The sequence below is a fragment of the Scatophagus argus genome, chromosome 15, assembly GCF_020382885.2.
Source record: "Scatophagus argus isolate fScaArg1 chromosome 15, fScaArg1.pri, whole genome shotgun sequence".
NCBI lineage: Eukaryota > Metazoa > Chordata > Actinopteri > Scatophagidae > Scatophagus > Scatophagus argus.
In genome coordinates, this window is record NC_058507.1 from 5,072,670 (window position 1) to 5,098,181 (window position 25,512).

Here is a 25,512-nt window from a genome sequence, read left to right on the forward strand (position 1 = left end):
CTTTTGAATGTGCCCATGTGAAAAACATGCAGAGGAGACACTGAATTGACTTGAGAAACAGTGCACAGAAACAAGTTCGATGAAGAGAAGAGAAAGACTTGACCTATGACCCAAGACGTGACTGCTGCAAAACAGTTAACAACAGAATAGATTTCAAGTATATTGGACTTTACTGGTACCAGTATTTAACAAGGGATACACAACAAGGGAGGAAGTTATGACAGATAAACAGAGACAATGATACACAGCCGCATTGCCTTCACTGAGGAACAAGAAGAAGAGCCGCAGGTGAAGCATGTTGCTGTCGCGCTCATGATATCAAAACGCTGCAACTGGGTGGAGTTGCTCAGCGTACATTAGAGAGCCAAACATGTCGCCAGTGTGGATATTTATTTATTTATTTATTTATTTTTAACAGTTTCAGACAAGACAACATGACTGCAATTTGCAAAACCCCCCAGAGTTTTAATATGACAAACCACTGCATCTTAGCCTTTCTTCCCCTGAGGTGAGCATAAGCTACAGGCTAGGAACGTTTTAAAATATAAATATCTGAAATTATCAAAATTGGCCATGAGAAGCAAGTAAATTAATATATCTTAAGATGTATAATTGAAAAAAAATAAATCCATTTTTCCCGTATTTGAACTTTATTCAGAGAGAGAGAGATGGAGACGCCAGACAGCATAGTGCATTTCAACCCAGCAGTTAACACATGTTGTTCCACAGACACCGACAGACATCTGAACTACATTTTCTGGGGACACAATCAAAACTGTTATCCGACTAAAGGAATCATAAGATCTTATTTAGACTGACAAGTTTTCCCTGTTGTCTATTCAGAGCCAGCGTCTCCCCTCTCCCCTCTGGGAGATTCGTCTAACTGCATGTTAACACAGCGACGATGTACTTCAAACGTTCAGAAGACCGTACTGGCTGATCGCACACGTTCCTCCTGACAACCGCAGACATCCCAACAGAACAGAAGACAACATCCCCTGTCCAACTCAATTTGCCTCTTTGCCTAAACCCTGAGATGTTCCGTCTCCTCCTCTGCTGTTCCAAGGACATCCACCTTACAGCCTCTACATCCATTAATACATGCTACCCACAGCTAGCCAAGCATGCTCTGACATCATAAGAACTGCATGAAGATCTATGATAGAACCTGAAAATCTGTTTTCACTTCAACATCCACAGAGGTCTCGCTTACAGTGCTTGGCATGTCTTCTATGACGTGTGTGTGTGCAGCCATTAAAACTTGATCTCTTAAGTGATCTCCTCCTTCACATTTCATAAAAGATACACCGCTTCAAAAGTCAATGAAACTGATGTGGTGATTAAATATGCATAATTACTCACTGGAATTGATCTCTTAGTCAATATTTATCCCTTTCTTGAGGCCAACGGTTGGCTCTGAGTAAAACAATGTTGCATGAATTGCCTTAATGTTCACTGTGGTATCCTGAATTTTTATTTTTATTCTTATTCATAGCCTATTCAGTCACTGCCTTTGTCTCTGGATGCTTTATACAGGTGAGCTTCGACGGGGATAGCTGATCTGAGGTCCGTTTAGAAGATCCAAGCGGCTATGTTGTAAAAATATCGTACAAACTTTAATAATGCAGAATGCTTAAACCATATTAAGTCAAGCATAAGCACTCAGGAATAAAAAAATTCAATAATTAAATTCATGCATTATAAATGATCTCCCTGCATGAGGCTATACCATACACACAATACATACTGTGGTTCCAAATGCAGTTCAAATTAATTGATGCAATAACTGAGTCTTTTATACTAACTAATGCACAGCACTCAAGTTTTAGATTTCAGGATCAATAGCATGAAAACAATAAAATAAGCTAAAAGCACTAATAGAATAAAGCACTGTGTCCTTCTTACAGTGACTATTGACCAAACATGGACCACCATGGCATCCTTACCAGATAACCTGCCTTTAAAACTTCTGGGATTTGTTAATTCAATTGGATCTGTTTCTCTTTGGGTCGCATCACTGTGGAGCAGTCTGGATCTGATCGAAACTCATCCATATCTGGCCCTCACCCTCTTTGAGGAATTTCAAGCTCCGACAACCAGGAGATCGTTTTTCTTGATTGAAAATCCCTCCCTCTCAGTCCAGCCCTTTGTCATCACATGCTGCCCCCTTCTCTGCTCTCCTTATTCATAAGCCTGAGTATTTATTTTCCCCCTCCTGTCCCACTTTCCTCTTGTATTGTCATCCAGTCTGCCCACCGCTTCTTACAAAAGTCAGATGCATCCATTTGCTCAGTGATGCGCGAAGAGAGGCATTACACCGTATTATGTCATAGATCCCATTCTCAGAGGTTTTAAGTTACCACTGTGCATTTGGAAATTGAATGTGGATAATAAAAATAGATGATTCATATACTGTGGTCGAGTAAAAGCATTTCTACTCCGGAGGTGAAATAAAGGCCATGACAAGGTGAGGAGGGAATGAGAAGTGGTTATATAACTTTCCATTAATAATGATAAGCAAAAGATCTTACTGCACGCAGGGAAAAGTTGGTAGTAAAATAAAATGTTAAAAGAATATTAAAGAAATATTAATAATATTACAGCAAAAGAACCAAACAATCATTAGTCGATAATGTGTGACAGAGAAAGTACTGAAATTTACAACTTGATTGTATCAGTGAATTTCTGTGAAATTGTATTGTCAAGTGTTAATAATGCTTTACAAATACCATATCATATTTTGAAAAAAGTCACCAGAATTTCTTCACCAATTAGGCATGATTATAATATATATCATAAAAACATTGCTCAGCCTTCATCCCAACTCCCATGACCACCAGTCTATAACAATGAAACACTGTCAGTTACATTTATTGTTCTATTTGATCATGGGAAATTATGTCAGCACATTAAAGCGTTAGACCAGAATTAGACCACACTTTTGAGAGACTGATAAATCATAATAAACCCTAACCAGTTCAATTACAGTCCCCCTTGGCAGATAATTCAATCCCAGTGCTCCAGGCTCATACCTCAACACAAATCTGCAATACTGTATGTATGAGGTGCTGAAGCCAAATGCATTTCAATGTCAATTTAGCATTTTGTCTATAAACTGTTAGAAAACAGTGAAATAAACTGTTCAAACCCAAATATATTCAGTTCATGACATGACAAGGAAAAGCCTGATATCTGACAACTTGAAGCACATGTTGTTTCAAAAACAGTTGCGATTAATTTTCTGTCAATTGACTTGATTAACTGTAACAGCTCTATGAGGACTATACACAAATAACCTGTAAGTCATTAAAAAAGAAACTTGTTTTCAGTATTAAAACCAATGATATGGAGCTACATCACAGATCTAACAGTTGTCAAAGAAACTTTTATTTGCAGTATGAAAGTATACAGAATAATTTTTCTAGTGAAATATTGGGCATGTAAACTTACAATCGGCCTGTAGACAGAAGCCTTGTTTAGATGCAGACTCGGCCGTGTTCCTCTGATCCTCTCAGCTGAATTTGGCAGTCTAATTACGCGTGGAGCGATTTAAATGACCCTGGTGGTTGAGTCAGATTGTTTACTTCTGAAATTGACTGCATGATCCTGCTCCAGCATATGCTGTCACACACCACACACAGACAGAACTTGCACACACGTGACAATTTATTTCAGCAGTCTTATTTTAGTATAAACTACGGCAAGTTCAATTAGCTAATCTGATTGAGTGGAGCAAAAATATAAAATAACATTAATCATGATTATAGTGATGGTATTGAACTAATTTAAGTGCGTTTATAAATAAGAAACAACTGGACTGTACATTGTGTTGTTACCGTGTGTTTATTTATCTTAGTGTGGAAACTAATAAATCCCTAAAGGAAGGTCAACTGCCATCTTTGACTACAGCAAGGGTCATGGAGGGCATTTTCATTTGCTCTGTTCATCCTGCAGGCCAAGCAGATACAATAACTGTCATACAGCTTCCCGTCATTCCTCACAGAAATGCACATTGTGCAGTTCTTGTTGCAGCTTCCCTATCACGTTTATCACCATGACACTCACATCCTCTTTTTTATGTTCCCTTTGTACAAACAGGTAGACAGTTAATATTTAACAACCATCAGAAGTATGCCGAGCGTGTTTTTCAGAAATATTTTTCCACGGGCAAGGTTCAACACTGGCAATTGGTATTTTCCAAGGGTTACCTGACTGAAATCGCACAGCTTACTATTTTCTTCTACTGTACCTGTTCAAGTACATGTGTGTTTTAGAGGATGGTTGTATGGTACATCCAGCACAACATCCTGATTGGAAAGTCAACTTACCATCTTCCCTCTTATAGTTTTTTTTTTTTATTAACTGAATGTGAGAAAAGTCAATACTGCAGTCTTGTTTTTTTTAAACAGAACCCAGCTGAGCACATTTCACTTCTTTGTTATCTTTCCAGTCATACGTCCATTAAATTTTACTCTGGCAGCTGAGGCTACATAGAAAGGCTGACTGACTATTGATTTGACTCACGCCAAAGCAGGGTGAGAAGTAGGGCTAACCCAAATGCTTTGAAGCTTCAGGAGCTTCTACAGTCACCATGGTAATCCAAATCACCATTCAAAGGAAGGAGACCTAGCATCAGCTGTCGAGAAAATGGGGCAAAAAGACTGATAAAGAGCGAGAAATGAAGCTCTCCATGGCATTTAAGTAGTCTTAAAAAACCTGCTAGGGACAGAATTACTACTGAGTACCCATTCAGGTAAGTCCTGGTTGACATTAATATAATAATACTTGCTGAGAGTGAATTTCCATGAATGTTTAAAATCTGGCAGCCATGTATGACTGACACAGATGCCAGTTTTACCAGTGAAGCTGAAAATGACACAGTGCATGCTGTCCAATGGGCATCATTAGCTCACACACTGGAGGTGTGTACCATTTACGGCTGTTCAGATGTTAACATCAAGGTTACATAACGTGTATGCGATTTTGTCAGTTGAACTGACAGCGATCATCTCAAAGGGAGCTCAGTGTTGCAAAGAAGGTGATTTAAGACGGAGCCCAAGCCTCCATTGTTTGAATTATTGAGTTCGGTATAATAATATATTAATGGACTCAATAAAAATCAAAGTTGGAAAGGAAAGTAACGCCAGTGGAGCAGCTTTAATTGTGGTCCAAACGCTGTCCTTTGGGAAAATGCAGGGAATGGGGACAAAATTAGGATCCGGTCTGATGATCACAAATATTTGGAAAACAACTGGGGATTTTTACATTATTTCCGGTCAAAGGTTTGGAGGAATGCAATTGGGTAATAAAATAAATAAATACCTCAACATAGCAACACACCACTGCAAACACTGTGTATATATCCATCAAGACAGTCTAGTAATAAATCCTTCAAATGGAAGGAAATCAGGTTCTTATCACTACAAAGTACACTGAGTTGCCAGTTCTTTTGGCAGATCTGGCTGAAACTAGCGCAGCCTAACCAAACAATCATGAAATAAATTCTATTAATGGTGGTAGATTAAATAACAGAATCAAATTTTCGGTATTTCAGATTTACTGTGGGATTGCTAGGGGATGTTTTAACAAATGAAAAATGAAACATAATGGCAGCAAATCACTAAAACTCCAACGCGACTTTGCCATTTTGGGAACATTTTGGCTTTCAACCGAATGAAAAGGGAGAGCCAGCCAATTCAGACAAGGCAACATGCAAAGTCTGTGTCCCGCAGCGCCTGGGAATAAAAGACTAAACACGACTGAAGCTCTGTAACGCAGGAAGATCTCATGTACTTCACAAGAAAAAAAAAAGGCATGAAAGTGTCCCGTAGTGGGATCAGAATATTGGCTGGGATCATAATACCACACAGCAGAAAGTCAATAACTTCTCAGACGTCAGCAACTGCAGGTACATGCCAGTACTCTGGTTGTAGTCAGAAGATGAATGATCGTCCTTTGGAAAGGAGCTGAACTTGAAACAAAAACAGAAATTCTAATAATACAATAAAAATCAAACAAACCATGCAGAAGGTTACCCCGTGGTTGTCACCACAGGTCGACTTAAGTCCTCCAGGTGCAGTCACAGGGAAAAGAGAACGAGAGAAGAGACAGCTGCAACTTTCAGAAGGACAAAAAGAAGAAACCCCTAAACCCACAGGAAAATGATTTTTGTTTCAGAGAGCTCAGTCTTTCACAGACAGATAAACTTAAAATTTTCACAGGTGCATAATGCCAGCATGGTATATTTAGTCCTGCAGTTCACATCAGCTTAGAATACTGATTTGACTTAATAACACTGTTATGTCTCTTTGATTTATGCATGATGTTATAAAAACACTGACCTTAAATTGATATTTATTTTTACGGACTCTTTTAAGTAATGGCATTATCTAGAGTACGTCGTTGCAAGAGAGCAGCTGCATACTGTAAATCATACATGGGGCTCGGTTTAAGTGCAGCGAGGTTAATCTGTCTTCTGCAAAGAGCAAATGCAAAAGATCGAAGAGCAAAACAAGTTCTAGAGCATAATAAAAACTTATTGCAGGATATCCAGTATGTAAAACTTAGATGGGGACACGCCATAAATATGTCACTTTACCGAGTTAATGAGATAATAGATGAACACGGTCACGTTTCTCATTTAGACTTTATTGGCCACCATGGAGGCAATTACACGATAATGTCTAATGGGCGTCAGAAAACCGAGTGAATAATGGATACAGTGCATCACATGTGAACATAACCTTGACAATGATACTAAGACAAGGCAGGCAATGTGTATATGGCACATTTTATACACAGTGCACACATTTATCTATCCCTGTACCTGAGACACCAATCAACCCCCACTTAGAAAACAGGAATAAACATTTGTTTAAGGAAATTACTTTTGGACAACTGAATCTTTAAACACCAGTTTTCTCGCAGTAAAAACACCCAGTAAAGTAATATCTCTAAAAATCTTTGAGTCAATTCCAAAACCCCTCCCCAGTATTATCTGTAGAAAAAAAAGATCTTTTTATGACAAAAACCATTGGAGGAAGCAACAACAAAAAGTCAGGCGATAATGACGATCAAGCCAAGAAGTTATCTTCTACATTATGAATTTACATCCATGGTTGAACCTGCCTGGATTCGTCTGTGCCTCCTGTCAACCATGTAAAATGTATTGCGCCTTGAATCAATTTTTCTGCAAGGATGACTCTAGAGAGCAGCTTTAAAAAGCTGGGAGCTAAATGTCAGTGGCTCTGACCTCTACGTTGTTTACTTCACGGTTTCATTTAAGAAAGACTAAAATTCCAGGAAAGTTTGAGCGATTCGAGTTTCGACCATGTGATAAAGATCCACATTCAGTTGAGTAATACGTTCAGACACTTAAGCACAAGAGAATCAAACATGAAAGCACATCTGAATGATAAATATTCAACGCTGTGGATTTGAGACACAAATAGTTAGTCTGCCCGCAGGCAGGCACTGGCTCATGGGGCACAAACAAGACTTCTTCCAGGAATCACTGCAAACTCATGTCATGCGAAGCAATTGAGGAATAGCAAACAACAGTAACAGCGAGGCATCGGTCTCTACACTGAGCTTAGATGTGTGCTGTCAAAGCCAAAAATTAGCCACAGTAATAATTCTGGCCTTTTCTTTAACTGTTCAGTGTGAAATTTGAATGTTGGTTACATGTAATGCAGATGGTAGGACTTGCAAAAAAACTGGATGGCAACATGCAAATTTATATACAACACTCATTTCAGAAAAACAAATTCTGTCTCTGTCCTGGTCAGTTGGTTTGATTTGCATTCATGTAATCTGACTAATCCAACTAATGCAACATTCTCCAGCATTGTTGACACTTTCCTCTAAAGGCACAGCCCTTTCCTGGCCCTGTGGATAAACCTCCTCCATCTGTTACACAGAGGAGATTAAAACAAATGCTAACTATTTGCCAACAATACTTGATCCTGGTCCAACTGTGCTGAGCTGATGTTTTTCCCCCACTTTGTCGTTAATGAAATTCTTTTTACAACCCCGATTCCGAAAAAGTTGAGATGTTCTGTGGCCAAAAGCTTAAATAAAACAGAACATGTTAATTTGCTAATCCCTTTTGGCATATACTTTGTTAATAACAGTACAAAGAGAATACATTTATTGTGTTTTAGACTGATTTCATCCCAATATCGCATGAAAAACAAATTGCACATATTTGAAGCATTTCTCATTTACTAGGATTTACAGGCGATCAGTAAACACGGTTTGCTTGCAAATCATCACATTGCGTGTGTGTGTTTTTTGGGTTTTTTTTTTCATGTTTTACAAAGCATCCAGACTTCTTTAGATTCTCACTCAGCTGCTGTACAACTATTGCTGAATGTTGTTACAGTATGCGCTCCAAATCAAAGTGACATTTTAAGATCACAGGGAGGACAGTATGTTCACCTCCCAACCATGTCACCATCCACAACCTTTTCACTGAACTTAAAATATGAATGCCAAGAAAAGCTTGGCATGAGTCATGACAGTGACATAATAACTATGCGACATTTAAGAAACTTTCTGCAAGATGTAAACTGTCTGCTTGGATATCAGTCCAGGAGAGGTATGCAGCAGAAAATCGAGACCTTAATGAGTCAGATCTTCCCTTTTCAGAATATATCATTTTAATATTTATTAGATGCATGGCTGGAGGCGCTACTATTCTCACTTGTGAATCACCCTAGAACCCACCAGACATGGAACCAGAGGCCCTGGTGGGGTGGTAGGTTGGCCTCATTGTGCCATATGGATTGTTTTTAGCTTGCCTGCATTAATCCCAGGGAAAGCAAAGTGTATGCCAGCACACACGCCAACTTCTGAAACCTGCTAGTGCAAAGGTGAACCCCCGGCTTCAGTATCTACCACAGCTGTCACGTCTGGGGCGGATGACTGTGAGAGCCTGCGGCGGAGTGGGCAGCAAGACGAGCCGGGGTTAGTCATGAATGCAATAGCTAATGGGCCTCCTGTCAGTCTGCCAGATCAGTCTCCATACGGTACCCAACCAACACTCACCCACTCCACCCACAGGGTGTCACTGAGCTAATGACTACCCAAAACGCACTGCTTAAACGGTAGTTGACTCGTAGTGGTAGAACAGTATGATATAGTTTAGAATTTCAAACAAAAGAAAAACAGAGTTAATGACTGAGACCTGCACAGTTTCTGTATTTTGGCATGCGTACACTAAATCAGGCGCTTCTGACCCAAATAAATGTACGACTTCTAAAATGGCTTATTCAAATCCCTTCATACCTCTCCATAAATAACAGGTTACGCAGAGGTTAAGATGGATTTATAGCGCTTTGATATTATTGGTTTTGTTATCATACTTCAAAGGTTTCCATGTTTTGTAATCTCAGTGGAAGGTGTTTTCATAATGAAAACGGTTCACAGTGAGGTCTGTTGGATTATCCTGTTTGACTGGCACAGTGTTGCAGGAGACATGTTGTGGTAAGTTTTCTTGAAGCAGCACAATTAATGCTCTGCACTCTACAATGTGCTGGAGAGGCAGCAGAAATTCTGTAATTACAGATCAAACATCTTGGGCAATTAAAACAGAATGTATCTGAGTGACGACCAGACGTACACTGTGATTTGTGTGAAACGGATCATAAACACATTTCATTTTGGCGTCTGTCTTATGATCATATCATGATTTTACACAGTGACTTGAACTGATTTGCCATCACACTGATGCTGCACTGCCATGGCAATGCGCCTTATACATAAGCTATTAGAACCACGCCTTGTCCCCCAGTTCTGTATGACACTATCATATCACACATCAAGGTCAGTCACTTGCATCACAGTGCAGCCTCTCATCATGCATTCTCTATGACATACGACCACACACACGGTTCCTACATGGACACAATGTAAGACTGAACTGCAGAGAGGAAATTCTCAGCAGTTCCCAGAGTATAGGTTCTCTGACCAAAATAGACACAGAATTCAACTGCAGACATAATGCAAGCAAATGTCTGAGTGCAGGAATACCCAGCACTGCACTCTCCAGGACTCTAACATTATGCAACAATGTAATTTTGGTTAACAAAAATGAAAGAAGAAACAAAAAAATAGAGATTTAAACAGTCATATAATATTAGCATCTCATGTCATTACCCAAAAATAAGCATAAGCAATGTGAGATGAAACCTAGAGGATGTACATACAATTTTATTTTTCTTTAACATTTTTTGGGTGTGAATGTGCAACACTTGTGATGCAGGTCACACGCAATTTCAAACGTCCCTTCTGTTCCCAGCTATCATGTCAACAATCTGGGGTGGGAAAAATCATTTACATGTAAATCTGTAAAAACACATGGGAACATGTGTTGGACCTCACTGATTACAGCATGCATAATTAAAGCAGCTGTTGCTTCAGGTATTGTATTTCAATAAATAATTACCCAAAAAGTCATTATAAAGCTGTAAACAATGCCCAGGTCACACATACTGCAGACTTCTATGAGAAAATGTAGATTCTCATTTCTGTCCTACCTTTTCAATGCAAAGGATTTTAAAAAAAGGCAAAAGATGTCCAGCTCATAACAAGACATCTGAGCTACAGTGAGACAAACCAAGTGGGATCAATATAACTGTGCTGGAGGGAATTCCCTAATCAAATTGTAATGGATTGAATTGAGCCAAATAATTCCACTGTTGCTTGAACAAGGCTGCACTTTCAAGTGTGATAAATACAAGCGCGAGTCTGCAGTGTCTACTTCTGTCTACATCTAAGACCCATTCATTTTTCACAAAATTTAAATAAATGCTCATTCATCCAATGACAACTTTCCTCTGGTAGCGTCACGATTGAGCTATGTAGGCATAAGCTGTACAATATCAGCCTGTTGGCAGTGGAGGAAAGGATTGATTCAAAGCTATCATGTTTGGCCCACTTTAGTGTCAAGCCGTATGGGTCAATTCTACCACATTACATCTCATTTAACATTTGACTGAGCCAACTGACACAAATGCTAGAGGATGTTTTTGTTCATTGGTAGCCCATCTGGCTTTTTGGACCTGCCGCCTGGCTACTGTTCAGTTCCTTCCTTTCCTCAAAGTCAGCTCCAATTCATCCAACCTGTGTGGAAACAGCACACGTCACACTAAGTAATTGCCTGGACAAAACCCAAGATGATTCACATTACTAGAGGCCCGAGACTTAATAAAGACTAAGTTTCAGTATTCAGCTCTCTATTAGTGTGTTAGATATAAACAGTTTCCTCTGCTTGATGACCACATGACACAACCTCATGTTTGCAGCACCTCAGTTCAGTTTCTTGATCATTTTTATGATTTCTTGGTCTCAGTTTATGTCTTGATTTGAACTCACCACGACTGGATGGTTATTAAAAAAATAGCTGCGTTTTGTAGGTTTTACATTTTGAAATAAAAGTACACAATTTAATAGCTATTCCGGTCTTGGACTGTGACATGCTTTTGTCTGTCCCGGCTTGGTCTGAGACCTACTTCGGGCTCAACTCCAACATACCACATCAACAAGGGGGGTCTGAGCTTCAACGCTGTAGGGTGTGCAAAAAAAATGTTTTTGCACATGTAGAAAAAAACCGCATATTTAGTCAGTTGTGCCAGCTGCATGAAGTGTCAAGATTTCAAGGGCTAATACTTTCTCATGTTTAGGATTAGGTGACCTAACTTGAATGAGGTCCTGGGAAGAACTACCATGTCAAAGCTTCAGATTTTGTAAACATGCTCGCTCTGATTGTGTCTATGGGAGATCTGTAGCTCAGTGCTGTCATACCTGTAGGGCTGAAGGATCTGTCTTTGTAATATAAACAGCAATCACAATCGCTATAACAATCTAATCCCATCAAACTCACTGCTGTCTGCTCACATTCATATTCAAGATTACTGTTGTCCCCTTTCCCTTATGCAGACGAACTTGATAGTGGCATATAGTCTCGTAAATCAGACCATTTAACAATAGGCTTATTTCATGAAGTCAACTGAACCACGCAAGTGACCTTTTCAGCCTTCAACGTTTTAATCTTTTCCATAGCATTGACAGTTGTTGACCCCCAACTCACTGTGCAGAGCCCCACTGTAAGATTAAAGACTAAGCATACCAAAAGCAACAACCCGTTCACTAAGCCCTCCAAACAAAAGACTCTACAATAAACAGGGAGACGTAAGAATGTAAGCAAAGGAGAACAGCACTATAAAACTGTCCAGCACTGCCGCGACTACACAATCAGACGGGCACCACGAAAGCAGAGAGGAAACTGTACAGATATAAAAAGTGATGATCAATATTTCACCACGGGCATTTCTTCTTATGCGGACATGCACGCCTCCCAGAGTGCAAAAATTCTGTTTGTCCTAATTCTTTCAGCTGATAACACAACACCCACCCTAATGGTTTCAGAAACATACTTTTACAGCACTATCACTTACTCCTCAGCTTCCCAGTGTTCACCTAAGGGACACGTCAAGTCGTACGGCACACATGAACTATTACACCACATCCCCGCCATCTACTTTCCCAGGAGGCACGGCCCGACTCCTCAGAAGCTCTTCTAGAGGAGGCTTCTTCACCGTCACTGAGGCAGGAAAAACATTGCTATCCATTATTCAAAGAGTTGCCACGTGTGTTCAGATAAGATGTAAAAGATATGCAGCTCGGGGGCGCTTGATGAGACTGATGAGAAGCAAAACGAGGACAGTTCAAAGCTTGCTTTAAACCTTGGGTTCAGAGGTATTTATCTCTTTGTCAATGTGCATGACATAAGCATGAACTCTATGTTGAATAATTATTTGATGCTTTTGTTTGCCTGGCTAAATTCTGACCTCAGGTATGGGAACTTGTTTGCCTACAGAAAATAATGACAGCGAAGTACCGCCCTCTAAACAGCAGGGAGCAAACAGCATCTGCGGAGTGCCAAAACTATCAGAGACAAGCTGGATGCAAGATTTAGACAGTTATGTTATGATTCATTTACAACTGATAACTAACAATGCTGTTTGCACAAGTGCCTGGTAAATACACTTCCATCAGCTACGAACAAATGCCCAAATGCTACTTTATGGATCACCAGCAACAATTTCAAGTTGGGGAAAAAAGCCTGGTCTTCAACTTAACTTCCTCTTCAATTTGAGCACTGGGTGAGCTGAATGCTTAATAAATATGGACAAAAACCCGACCGTCCACCTGGTGCCTGCAATGTATGATTGCTTACGTTTTTTTATTTTTTTTTTTTTAAATTTGGAACACAGAAACTTAATACATTTTTGATCAGGGGCAGCAGAGGTGAAACATAACATACTAGCAATGTCTAAACTAGTCAATCTCAATTTAACCCTTGTAGCTGCTCCCAACCACTGCTGCCCCAGTAAACATAAGAGCAGACCACAACATTGAGATTTATCAAATTATCAAAAGTGTGGCAGCCCTTTGCAGAAAGTGAAAAATAGACACAGCATGCTATAGTTTCTCAGGTTTGAAATGTGGACTCAATTCAAACTGAATTTACTCAGGGGCCTGTTTGCTTTATTGAATAGTTGTGTGATCCTGCAACCTGAAGGCAGTGGATCAGATGTTGTCTGAAAGGTACGACTAAGGCGGTGCATGATGCATTAATGCAATCAGCATTGCATTTCCTACTTTCACTGTGTTACTGAGTTGTTAGGGTTTCTGCAGCCTGGGCCTATCCAGACAAGACGGTTGGGTGAATGTAGTGTAGTGCTACTCACATTTACAACATTTTGCAGAAAAAGTCAGCTCAGCTAACCGTTTATTGTGGTTGAATCTATGCAACAGTGTCAGTTGACTTGTCATATGAAATTTATAATGTAGGAGGGTCTAAGCTGCTGTGGAGAGCATGAGGAGTGGAAAGTGGGTCAGAAGCTGAAGATACAGTATTCACTGTACTACAGGCTTGTGACCTTTGGCTTTGCTCCTATATAAACACAGACAGGTCAGCACACAATGCTGTTTTTAATGGCATGGCTGCTCGCTTGCATGGGCAGACCTTGCACTGATCTGGCCGATGTTACTGGAGACCAAGCTGTGAACTCTGGCATTACAGACGACCGGTTGACAGAAGCAGCCGCATACTCTGTGGAGATGCTACAGAGGACCGACACACACAAACAGACTCAGCTTGAACTGATGTGTGACTGTAAGGTTTAAGTCCCACTGTCCTCTGCACAGTGGGACTTACACTAGAAAGGCCAGAGGACAGTAATTGATTTGAGAATTTTACTGAAACATCATTGAGACTTTGTTCTCAATGGAAGACCCAGCAAAGACACAATCTCCCACCTCTGCCAATACTACTACTACATTACTGCACAACAGCAATTTATTTATGGTGTAACACTAGAACAAAATTAGAATGAACACAATATATAGAACACAAAATTTTCATTCTTTAAAAAGAGGTTTGCAAGCTTGTCCTGCAAAAAATGTTTTCAAAAAACTGAGAATAAAACAAGCTGATTGAGTGTCAGCTCTTAAGGCCATTGGAGCAAAACAAGTCGTCCAATCACATTCAGTCTTTAGTCTTTATCTTCAACTCTGACGCTCATTATTTTGATTTGTTTTGGGTTTTTATTTTAATCACTCATCAGTGGATACAACTGAATACCTAATCAACAAAAGCACAAGCAGATAGAAAAAAAAAAAAGATCAACTAAAATGGATAAATGTCACGCCATGACACACTGTACAAGCTCTAACAGTGGTGTCATCCTAATCCCTTGGCCCCTCGAAGCCATATCACTAATCATTGATCACAGATGGACTGGAAGCCTGATTCACCGTAAGCCACTACAGTCAAAACACAGAAGTGTCCCATTGACCTTAACAGAAATATCTGCACGACATGCACATGTACAAGCATGAGCATCACAAGGCTCAAAGCTTGGTAATGAACACAGCTACTGTATAGGCATTCAATCCTGCAAAGGCTGGAGATATTTTACTGTAAACCTTTAATCCTGCTGCCTGAAATGGCAACATCAGTGGGTGCAGTATGGAAATATTTTGTTGTCAGGGTTCACACAAACCAGATATGAGGCTCAGCTCAGATTTAAAAAAAAAAAACAACAAAAAAACGGAGCCTTATGTTGTCATCGTCAAATGAAACACCTCCAATAGTTCTGGTCTCCTTTGCAACTGCCAGGCTCACTCAGTTTTCAGGAGGGGTAACACTAAAACAAATGCATAAAGTTAATCCTCCCCCCAAACAAGTCAAGAGGCAAAAACATCTTGTTTAATTTATGAATGCCTCTCAGAGAGACGATCCACAGAATTTAAGATAGCAATCAAGCTTTGGCGTGATCACCTACAAAGCAAATCTGCAAGACCATCTGATTGGAAGCTTTGCCAGATAAAACTTAATTTTATCAAGAAAAAAACTTGAATGTTGTTTGTTTTTTAGTTTAAAATTTAGTGCCTCGTGTCTCACGGTTAAACTGGCAGGACGTTGCAATAGCAAACACTAGAAAAGACCTGGAGCTTGGCTTTGACCAGGTAATATCCATCTACTACTTCCTCAAAGTGCCAGACCAAACCAAAGACTTGAAATGGGTTTGCAGCTGCCTGACAGGCATGATTCAGGAAAAAAATATTTTTGGTGTTATGGGTTGTAAAGTGATTCGCTGACCTGCAAAAAAGACAAAAGAGAAAGAGAAAAAAATTATTAAAGTGGATTCCAAAGCCAAGTGGCAAACATCTGCAGAGCTTTGACATGTCTACTACAGCAGGTAGTTTTCTTCTTTCTTTTCAGCCTTGTGCATTTTGAATAAGCTGTGGGCAGTCTCTGGTGTTTTGTGTGGGGCAGATGGAAAAATATAAATGAGGATAAACAAAAGAAAATTCACTAGATTACCCCAAACTAAAGTGGTGGATTAGTGTCCTTCCTTTAAATTGTTGAATCTGTGTATCACATGCAAAGTAATGAGTCATGAGTGAGTGAGGTGTCTCGCACATTGTGTAATGACTTTTAAAACTAAGACCAAAGAGCAGCTACGTTTGTGATTTCTTACCTTATGTACCTCTGATCAGATTTTAACAACTCTGGGACACTATGCAAGGCAACGCGGTAAGCCAAAATCTTTATTCTCCTCTGTTTTCTATTAAATACTGGGTAAAATCAATACCATGTTTTACAAAACTGATGGTCTCAGTGAGTATAGTAGTCAATGAGTAGCCTGGCACTATTCATAATTCAATGTCTTAACAGTTGCACACAGTTTTAAAAGGCAGATCTACACTGGAAACAAACATAATTAATACCAAAATATAGTAATCAAGAACCAAAATCAACATAAGTTATGTGATCCTGCCAAGGATATCATTCATTGTCTTTTGATGACAAGAACTGCGCATGATGGACCAATACCACATCCTGTTTATAATGCCTTTGCTTAATGCACTGAATTACAGTGGCTCATATTGCTAGTATTTGCCATGTGGAATTAGCACTAATGTACTGAAAGAGTCTGAGCATGCAAACAAACCATAAGCTGCAATCCATATATGACCCATATTTCAAAAGAAAGTCAGGACTAATAGATTGCAATATCTCTAATGATGAATAAAAAAAACCCGTCCCCTTCATTGTCACGTAAAAATGTGTTTCAATATTTACAGCTGATGGATTACAGCAGTCAGCCTGAGGGCATCCAGACAGTTCAGATGGGCTCAGATTGATCACAGCGTTGGTTTAATTAATCTTGACAAAACATTCAGTGATTAAAAATAGTCTCATAATTAAACCATAAAGAAGTTACTACATGTCTAATATATATTCATATACTAACATGACAAATATATCCTTACATTCATATAAAGTAGGGTTTTTTTTATGATGAAAAATTTAAACAGAGGAGATGAATGTACATGAATGCAACAAAACTAAAACCCCCTGGGCCTTAAAGTGATCTCACACTAAACCATAACAACATACCAATACACTGTATCGAATCATGCAAAATGCAAAACCTGGCACTTGAATGAACAGCAACGAAAACTGCATTAGAGCGCTGCTGTCTTTCTCTCTCCTCTACCTCGAACAACTCGGTCCCGCTGCTTGACAGGCTGAAAATACTTGCTAACCCTGCTGAAACGGCCCATCTTGCACATGAAGTAAAAATAGCCCAACAGAGAGCGCAGTTAGACCCTTGTGATGGAACGTGATCAAGGTCAGTGTAGCGCGGCTCAACGACCTCCAAGAGGCCGGTGGTGATGCAACACACAGAGAGAAAGGAGGGTTAAGGCCATGGGGGACACTCGATAGCCGAGCAGATCAACCCCAGGCCCACGTCAAGGCCGTACATCTATCAGGTCAGATGATGAAAGTACTTTTGCTTGTTATCTCAAATGAAGACCACTTTTCAAATTCCACCGCTTTAATCATTATCAAAAAAATAGCACTGTCTCTCAGCATTTGTTTGTGCTTTACTTTTACTTTTTACTTTTTTAGATTGCCCGATCAGCTCTGAGCATGCGCAACTGTCAACAGAGATCAGAAGGAAGCGAGATGGCTCACTCCATAGGTATTTCCATCGTCAGCTTTTTTTTTTTTTTTTTTTAACCATTTTCTCAGTTGGACAGGTGAGTTGCTAGATTTTATAGCCCAAGGTGCCTTTTAATTACCAAGGGCAAAAAAAGAAATGTAGAAGCTATTTCAAGTCTAGTTACAGTATACAGTCAATTTAAAAACTGAGGAAAAATATAGACTGTGGATAAATAAACTGTGATATTATTATAATTTTTTTTACCAGATTTCACACCCCTTGAACCAACCCAAACAAACAAATTAAGTGACCACACCTGAACACTGTCATGTGTCCAAAAACTGTATTATTCTTGATTTAAATATCAGAAACAGTCATTAAGTGCTACAGATTTGAGCCAGACTTCCTCTCTCAGTTCAGCCGCCTCCTGCATGTGTCCGCCACAAAGCAAAAGAGGCTTTCTCCATCACTTTTCTCTGCAGTGATTTAAATTCAGAGAGTGCCACACGGTTTCAAAGACCTACTTAACATTGTTATACAATAGCTGAAGCAACTGAGAGGTAAAGGCCGGACCCTGAGGAATGTTTCAATAGCTAGGGGTGCTAAAGAGAAATGTTACCACAAAACATCCACACAAAATCCTTTTCACTCATGTAAACTGTGTGTGTTTAGGCATAAACAAATGCATGATGCACTTCTCTTGGTTTCCAGTTGCTCTTCTGAATAATGTCTACTCGAAGGGGACACGAGGACCATTCCAAATAAAGACTAATTGGACAGAAGAATAGACCCAAGACAATGAGCTACTAGCTGCAGCGGTACGTTAACTCAAGTCCACTGACCATGGACAATTCAAATCTTAAATTCACAGATACAGGCCAGTGATTATGCCCTGTTTAACACACAGGTTTACATTATGCATAGCATAGAATTCCCCCATCTGATATTGCTCAGGAATGATGTAATGTGGAGGGGCTGAATATGCGCCAGTACAATGACAGTTGTCCTTGTCCAGTTCTCTTTTGTTCAAGAGGGCCAGACTTCTGCATGAGGAACAAGCTGAACTGGAATTTTCTGATTTCCAAACTATGAGCAACAAGCATGTTCATGGAATGTTAAGCTTTTGAGTGCTATGTTCTATACAACTACAAACCCCCTCAACCAACCCCTCCCGGCACCATCAGTGCAATAATCCAGCAATATTCTTGTAATGGCCCAGTGGTTTGACTTAATCTATACTGACATAACATGATTTAAGTCCATAAGGAGGCCTACCCTACTTTACGCTACACGATAGGAAAAGAGATGGTGGTAATAAATAATACTGTAACAATCAAATGTGAATTTAAGAACAGGCTGGACAGGAAACATGCTGTTTGCATATCCAGATCCATAAAGCTGTGGAGCATAACATCTGAATATAGTAAAAATAATCCAGGGCATCGGATCAGCGCCACCCTAGTGATAATGCTAATGAGTTGTGCTTTTATTTTACAGGTTCGCTGTCGTCAGTGCGTAGTGGAGGGTGCTTAAAATAATTTTCCATTTATTGTTAACCTATGTTTGGGCATAGATTGGTAAGATAACTGTGATTTTAATTCATACTCGTATTCTTGTCTACCCCTAATAATCTTAGACATCAAAGTTAGATTAGAAAGCAATTAACAAAATATCCTACGCATCTATGTTGCAGTTATCTGTATACACTCATCCTGTGCAGCATAGCAGGGAGATGGAACCCATCACAACTCATATTAGAAGAAAAGCTACTGACAGGGCCGACAGACAGATGGACAGAGCTTCCAACTCACCTGTCAAAGAGAGACGGCTGATGTCAAGCCCAGGAACTTGCTGCCCTGAAGCAACAGTGCTCAGTCAAGCAACAAGTTGCCCTGTTTTAAAAGCACTGAAGTAAACAGAAGAAAAAAAATGACTGATGTTATAAACCATCACGCTACAGAACCACTTCTCTCATTTATTTACAGGTCCTCCTCCACACAATGTTGCACTCACCAGCATAGTAAAAATCTGTGCTGGTGTTTTAAAACCAACTTTGTTTGACGAAAACAGTTCTATTCAGTCTCCACTTTATAGTGACAAAGGCAGCGACAGCTGTCAGCTGCTGCAGAGCTCGTATATTGCCAGGCTCTATTCAGACCAGCTTTTCTTCTGTCAAAAGCGGCCTGCTGGTTTTGCTTGTCCTCCGATCCTCTGGCAGAGCAACACAGGGAAATCTTCAGAACAACTAAGATTTGTTCCCCATTCTGAGGATGTTTTTCAGGCTGGGCAAATGAAATGAGGCCTTCTGAGGGATTTGGAGCCCTTTGTTAACACAGCCATAAAGGGGATCCTTCCCAACAGGGTCTGGGTGAGATGAACAATATAACGCATGCTTTGCTGTCAAATGACAAAGCTAATCAGTTGATGCACAACTAGAAAAGCTTGTTAATCATCTTGATGGGTACTGCTGAACTTGGAAATCTAAGCTAAAATCAACATGACATGAGATTTTGTTTATTTATTTTTTATGTGTTAAGACTCTATCAAGAGATGAGGCTGTAGGGAAGAAGAGCATCACATTCCCACAAGGTATGGAATCTTATCCACTGGCAGGAAGTGTCCAGTTGCCATTGTTTTTGTGAGCAGATAGTTCAGTCTAGGGAAAGCTTGGCGTTTGTCCACTGGTATCAGACATATAACTCCAGAACATGAGCTTCTGGTGTGCATTTTGAAGTGATACAGCATTTTGTGACCGCAAACAAGTGAAGTGACCCAGCAGTCAGTATTTTTTTGCCCAATATGAATGCAATTTGTTTAATAATTTAAATCTACCCTCAAATTCAAAACTCAGATTGTTCCAACAACATGACCAAGTCGGTCTAGGTTTGGGTGACTATATAACAAGCAAAATACTAGACTGTAAAATGTGATGAAAAGACCCTTACAGCCACACTGAAATCTCATCTGGCTGTGAAATGTTTGTTTTGGTTCTACATTCATGGCTCTTTAGAGCGCCGTGGGGATTTCTGTTTTAGGTTGGATTTCAATTTTCCATATTGTAGCTTTATCTAGTTTGTGAAAAACTCGTACACACTTTCAGTGAAAACACTCTTCACAGCTCTGGTGTTTAGGTCATGCACAGCTCAATCAGCTTTTATTGCTTTACTTTTTTTTTTCTCACTCAAATTCTCTAATAGGTCCTTCAGGCCTGTGTGAACTAGTCATGCATACAGAATAGTCAGAAAAGCCCATTGCTCACTGAGAACTGATTGCACTACCAAACCCAAACTGAGAGCCACAAGAATTGTGGGATTACAGATGCAAAGCAATGCAATTCCTGAAAGGCAGAAAGAAAAGGTTCCCGAGGACACGCCGAGCTGTTGCTTTAACACAAACACAGCCAATAGGCTTTGCTAAACAAGTGTTAAAAAAGTTATGCTATGGCCACCACAATATGGGGGGAGTTTCCAAGGTATACTGTAGTGTTTTAGATTTCTGAAAGTTCTATAGTAGATATAAATGTATATAAATGCTTATGGTGATATTAAACAGACTTTAAAATTAGTGTCAACTAAGAAAAAGAGAATAAGAAAAAGCCAAAAATCATTAGTATTAAGAATTAAACCACGATAACCAAAATCCCAGACAATGTGTAACTACAAGTCACAACATTGATGTTTTGGCCCAGCACTGCACAGATTTAAGTACACAGAAGTATTGGAGGCACAGGAAGACTCAGCCTGAAGCTGCTGTATGCTGCTCATGGTGAGACAATGCGCTGTACTGGCCTACATACTGGCAGTCTGCAATGGACTCAATCTACTGAACCTGAAAGGCCAAACTGTTCCAAAATGCGGTTATCATGCAGAGCCAACCTGTCTCACCTGATGGTTCTACATTGACTCTTCTGCAGATGAGCTGCTCCAAAGCAAACCGCCTGGTTCTCAGCATTCACACCATAAATGCAGTGGTTAGCGATGTGAAAATTTCAGATCATGATCGTCTCAAACACGTCTAAAATTTACAGTCCAGGCGAATTCAGAGATCTCTACATTTAATGTCTCACTGACTAGCAGATCCACACAACCTGAACAAGAACATAGCAACAGAGCGAATGTATGCTGACTGTACAAATCCCTTGTTTCTTGTAAAAAAAAAAAAATGCCTGAGGTATAACCAGAGGCATGGCCAACGAGACACTTGTGCCCAAAAAAGGCCCCTTTAATGCAATACTGTGTTTTAGAACAGCAAAAGGATAAAATCACAGGCTATTTCGAGTCTGGTTACAGTTTACAAAGCATTATGTATTGTGACTGCATTTCAATAGATCGTGATATTTTAGAACAGAACGTCCATCCCCTAAGAAAATGAATGGAATGATGATGCATGTCTTCGTAATGTAAGTACTGAGAAGTTTAATTAACCAGAAAAGTTGGCCTATTTCCTTCAGAACTGTAGCAGGATGACATAACACTCCAAACATTAACCACACAGCGTAAGGCTGGAGAAAGTCTATAATTTGTAGCAAAGCCGGCCACATCAACAAACTATTAGCGTAGCTACTTTCCCATTCACTACAGTAAAATCTCCTTCCGTAACATCTTTTGCCCTGTAAATGAGCTTAAAACCTGGGTACGCTTTGTGCTGACTACAGATGATGGTGATGCTTTCAAGTCCAAAGAATTAAAGAAACTTTTCTGGGTGAAACTAACTGTGTCAGTATTGGCTGTAACCTACAAAAGGGTCTGGAAATGAATCACAAAGTGCCTTTGCACTTACTAGTTTAGAGCCTCTGAATTTTTCATGAACAGTATGTGCATGTAGCTGTGAAACTGGCCAGAAGCATACAGTACTGCTGGTAAAGTGCAACTATTTTAAAACTAATGCCACCACAGGGGGATAAAATAAACTTTTCAGATTATTGTTAGAATTAACGAGCGTAAACCAAAAACAGCACAGTTTCCATATGGATACATAAGAGCACACAAAAGCAATCTGGTAAAGCAGACGCAGTATTCTCCATGATTTGTTATGACACAAAGATCAGCTCAAGCAAACTGGAAAACTGTGCCTGGCTTACGAGTCTCTCAGACCACATTCATTCATTGTAGATGAGCAGCATTTTAAAGCTTGTATCTGCTGAGGAATGACAAAACCAGCACAAGCATGACTGTGAAATAAAAGAAGAAGTTCTCTCTGGGCTAAGTGCCACCGCTGAGAGCAGACAATACGCCTTAGGCCTGAAGGTGTAAATATATTTTGAGGCGCAGACCAACAGTTTTGCTTATTAGGGATTCATTCTGACAGTCTGATACAGTACAGCCAAAACAGATTCATGTCACCAGTCTACCGTGTGTTGTCTGACGGTAAACATCAGTCTACTGTGACATAATCAAATCCACAATCCATCAATCACGCCTTCCACTGACGCGACAGTGTGTTGACAGTAAGCCAAATGTGGCACTCAGTTTTTCATCTGGCTGGCCTCATACCATTCACTAAGTGTATTAAGGACTGAATGGATTTGGTCGATGCCAAAGCGAGGGCGCGATCCTCCGCAATTACATTAACTAAACAGCCTCTCCATTCAACACAGGCCGGACAGTTGTCACAAGAACAGAGAAGATCAGCAGAAACAAAACGGCGTGCTGTTAGTAAATTTATCATCTGTGAAGCGAACATCTGTCATCAAGACAGACTGATCCATTGTCCCTCTGACCTCTGTAGGCAGAGGATTTTTAAAGCTTGCTTTAACTATAAATTATGAGACTTTCTGTGTTACCATGGCTATGACCTAGCAACATACTTTGAAATCTGAATTAACCTGCAATTCAGGATCAACTGTATTTTGTTTTGTATTTTATCTGCACAACTGGCCCAAAGAGGATGGCATGGTAGATGACTGGATTTACATAACACACATGTCTAAAGAGATTCTGGGGCAATGGACATTCAAGGTCCTCCTCAAGGACACTTTGGTGTTGAAACTCAACACACAACAACACACTGTCTGTTATACTGAATGCAACAAGTACATAACCCTTCTCTGCTAATTAAATGGCATCCCTGTGTGGCAGTAAGTGCAGCAAAAAGTAAAAAAAAGACAAAACTTCTGTTTAGGATTAAGTGAAATGTATCAACCCTACACTGAATCTCAGTTGATCTTTCCCAGGGCAATAAAATAGCATCCTAGTGCGACGGAGAAGAGCCAGTGGGCGTCAGAACCCTCAGAGAAATTTGTCACACTCTTCATCACAAGCATAACAAAGTAAGCGTATTAAACTCCATGAGACAGAACTCGATGAGCCAGCATTTAGCATCAACACAGTGTAAACAACAACAACAACAAAAAAAAAGGGGAGTGAAAGTGGCCTACCTTAAAGGTGTAAGGGGCTTCTCCCAGGTTGATTCCATCCTTCGCAAGTTTATCCCTGATCAGGACCTTGAGCTTCAGTTTGGGGTAGGTCACAAAGTCACTGCAATCTGTGAGTCTCGGGTTATGGTTTCCTGGACAGGAGGCCTGGTGTGTTCCTCTGGTGCGTGAGTGTGAGCCCAAAGTCCTCAAGTCACCTTGTCTTCTTGAGTTTGAAGAGTGGTTACAAGCAGAAGAAGGACCAAGAGGCTCTAAAGTGAAATAGTAGCCCGGTGCTTTCCTTTTGTCCTCGTCTTTTAGCGTCTGCACGGCTGTGAGCAGCCTGTGTCTGTGGTACTCAATGTGGACACCTATGGCATCGAGGTCCGGCTGCCCAATCTGTTTGCACACCTCCAAATCATCATACCCATTGTCGATGAAAGACTCCACGTACTGGGCCAGATGGAGCTTTGACAGCCACTCCAGGACAAGGTTTGGTCCTTGGCTCATCTTAAAGACAGGATGCAAGCAGGAGCAACCTTACGTGCACATCATCTACATTCACTTTGCCGCTGGGGTTTGTTCAGCACTCTGGTCCATCCAACTCCCACATTACACACACAGTCCAGACTTCAGTCCTCCAAATTAGACACATCTGTTGGACCTAGAAAGAACTGAAACGTCCGTCCTGCTGAAGTTCTCTTTAGCAAAACAAAACAAAAAGAACAGTTAAGACAGCAAGACAGGTTTCAAGCTCTCTTGTTGCCCCCTGACCTTTCACGTTTGTTGGAGGCGTGTAAGAAAGGCAAAATCGCTCTACATGAAGGAACCGTTTATTTAAGGCAAGAGAGTCCAGCTTCTGCTACGGTTTAACATTTTAAAGGTTAGATGAAACGTATGGCGCCAGTACTTTGGAGAAACAGAAAAAAATAAACAAAACATTTAAGCTAGTTTCTGTCGCCGGCGGCGGAATGGCGAAGTTAACCGGTGAGAGAAGGCTTTCAGCCGAGTTGACCACATTTCTGTGAAGTTATCCTCTGCCACAGACGATAAAGATAAAGGAGAGCCGTCATGTTAACAGTTGGCGTCTTCTCAGACTGCATCCATCCGCTTTGTCTCGTTCATCGCAACGGTTAACGGAGCAAAAACGCTCACGTCCATCAAACATTCAACCGGAGCTAAAACAAAAACAGAGGAAAGCCACAGCGATTCATAACTACTACAAAACCCTAACACATGGAAAAAACATTCAAACCTGCTCAGAGCGCACTTCCTGTGGCCGACTTTGCGCCTGGCTTTTACCGTATTCAACTTTGCAGTCCCTCCGCTCCATCCGCCGGTTCAGACAGAGTGTGGATGATGCTCCGGCTTCAGTCACTGCTGTGGGATTTAGCCCGCTGAACGACGGGAGTTCAGCGAGCACTGGCGCCACCTGCAGGGGCTTGTGGGAAATGCAGGACTCGTTTAATAAAACCAAGTACACAATAAAATCAAAAGATAAAGAGCAAAAACATGATTTAAAAAATATAAATAAATTAAACAAAAGCAATAGAAATAAAAGAAAAACAACACTTGTATTATTTATTCTGGTCACATCTTCAAATAAAAAAAAATATTTTACATTGTGCTTGTTTT

General features: G+C 40.2%; 1 protein-coding gene across 3 annotated transcripts in view; it reads right to left on the minus strand.

The window, feature by feature from the left end:
• The window catches only part of sash1b (SAM and SH3 domain containing 1b), a 44,615-nt gene extending 19,318 nt beyond the window's left edge, over positions 1-25,297 (minus strand). For 2 of the 3 annotated variants that reach the window (XM_046412778.1, XM_046412776.1), the window contains exons 1-2: positions 25,133-25,290; positions 23,902-24,578 (exon numbers count right to left, since the gene is read on the minus strand). In XM_046412778.1, coding sequence (XP_046268734.1) covers positions 23,902-24,387 — 486 coding nt within the window. In that variant the 5' untranslated portion in view covers positions 24,388-24,578; positions 25,133-25,290. Of the gene's footprint in view, positions 1-23,901; positions 24,579-25,132 lie in introns of all 3 variants that reach the window. The other variant, XM_046412777.1, reaches the window with a different exon arrangement.
• Between the last annotated feature and the right edge of the window lie 215 nt (positions 25,298-25,512).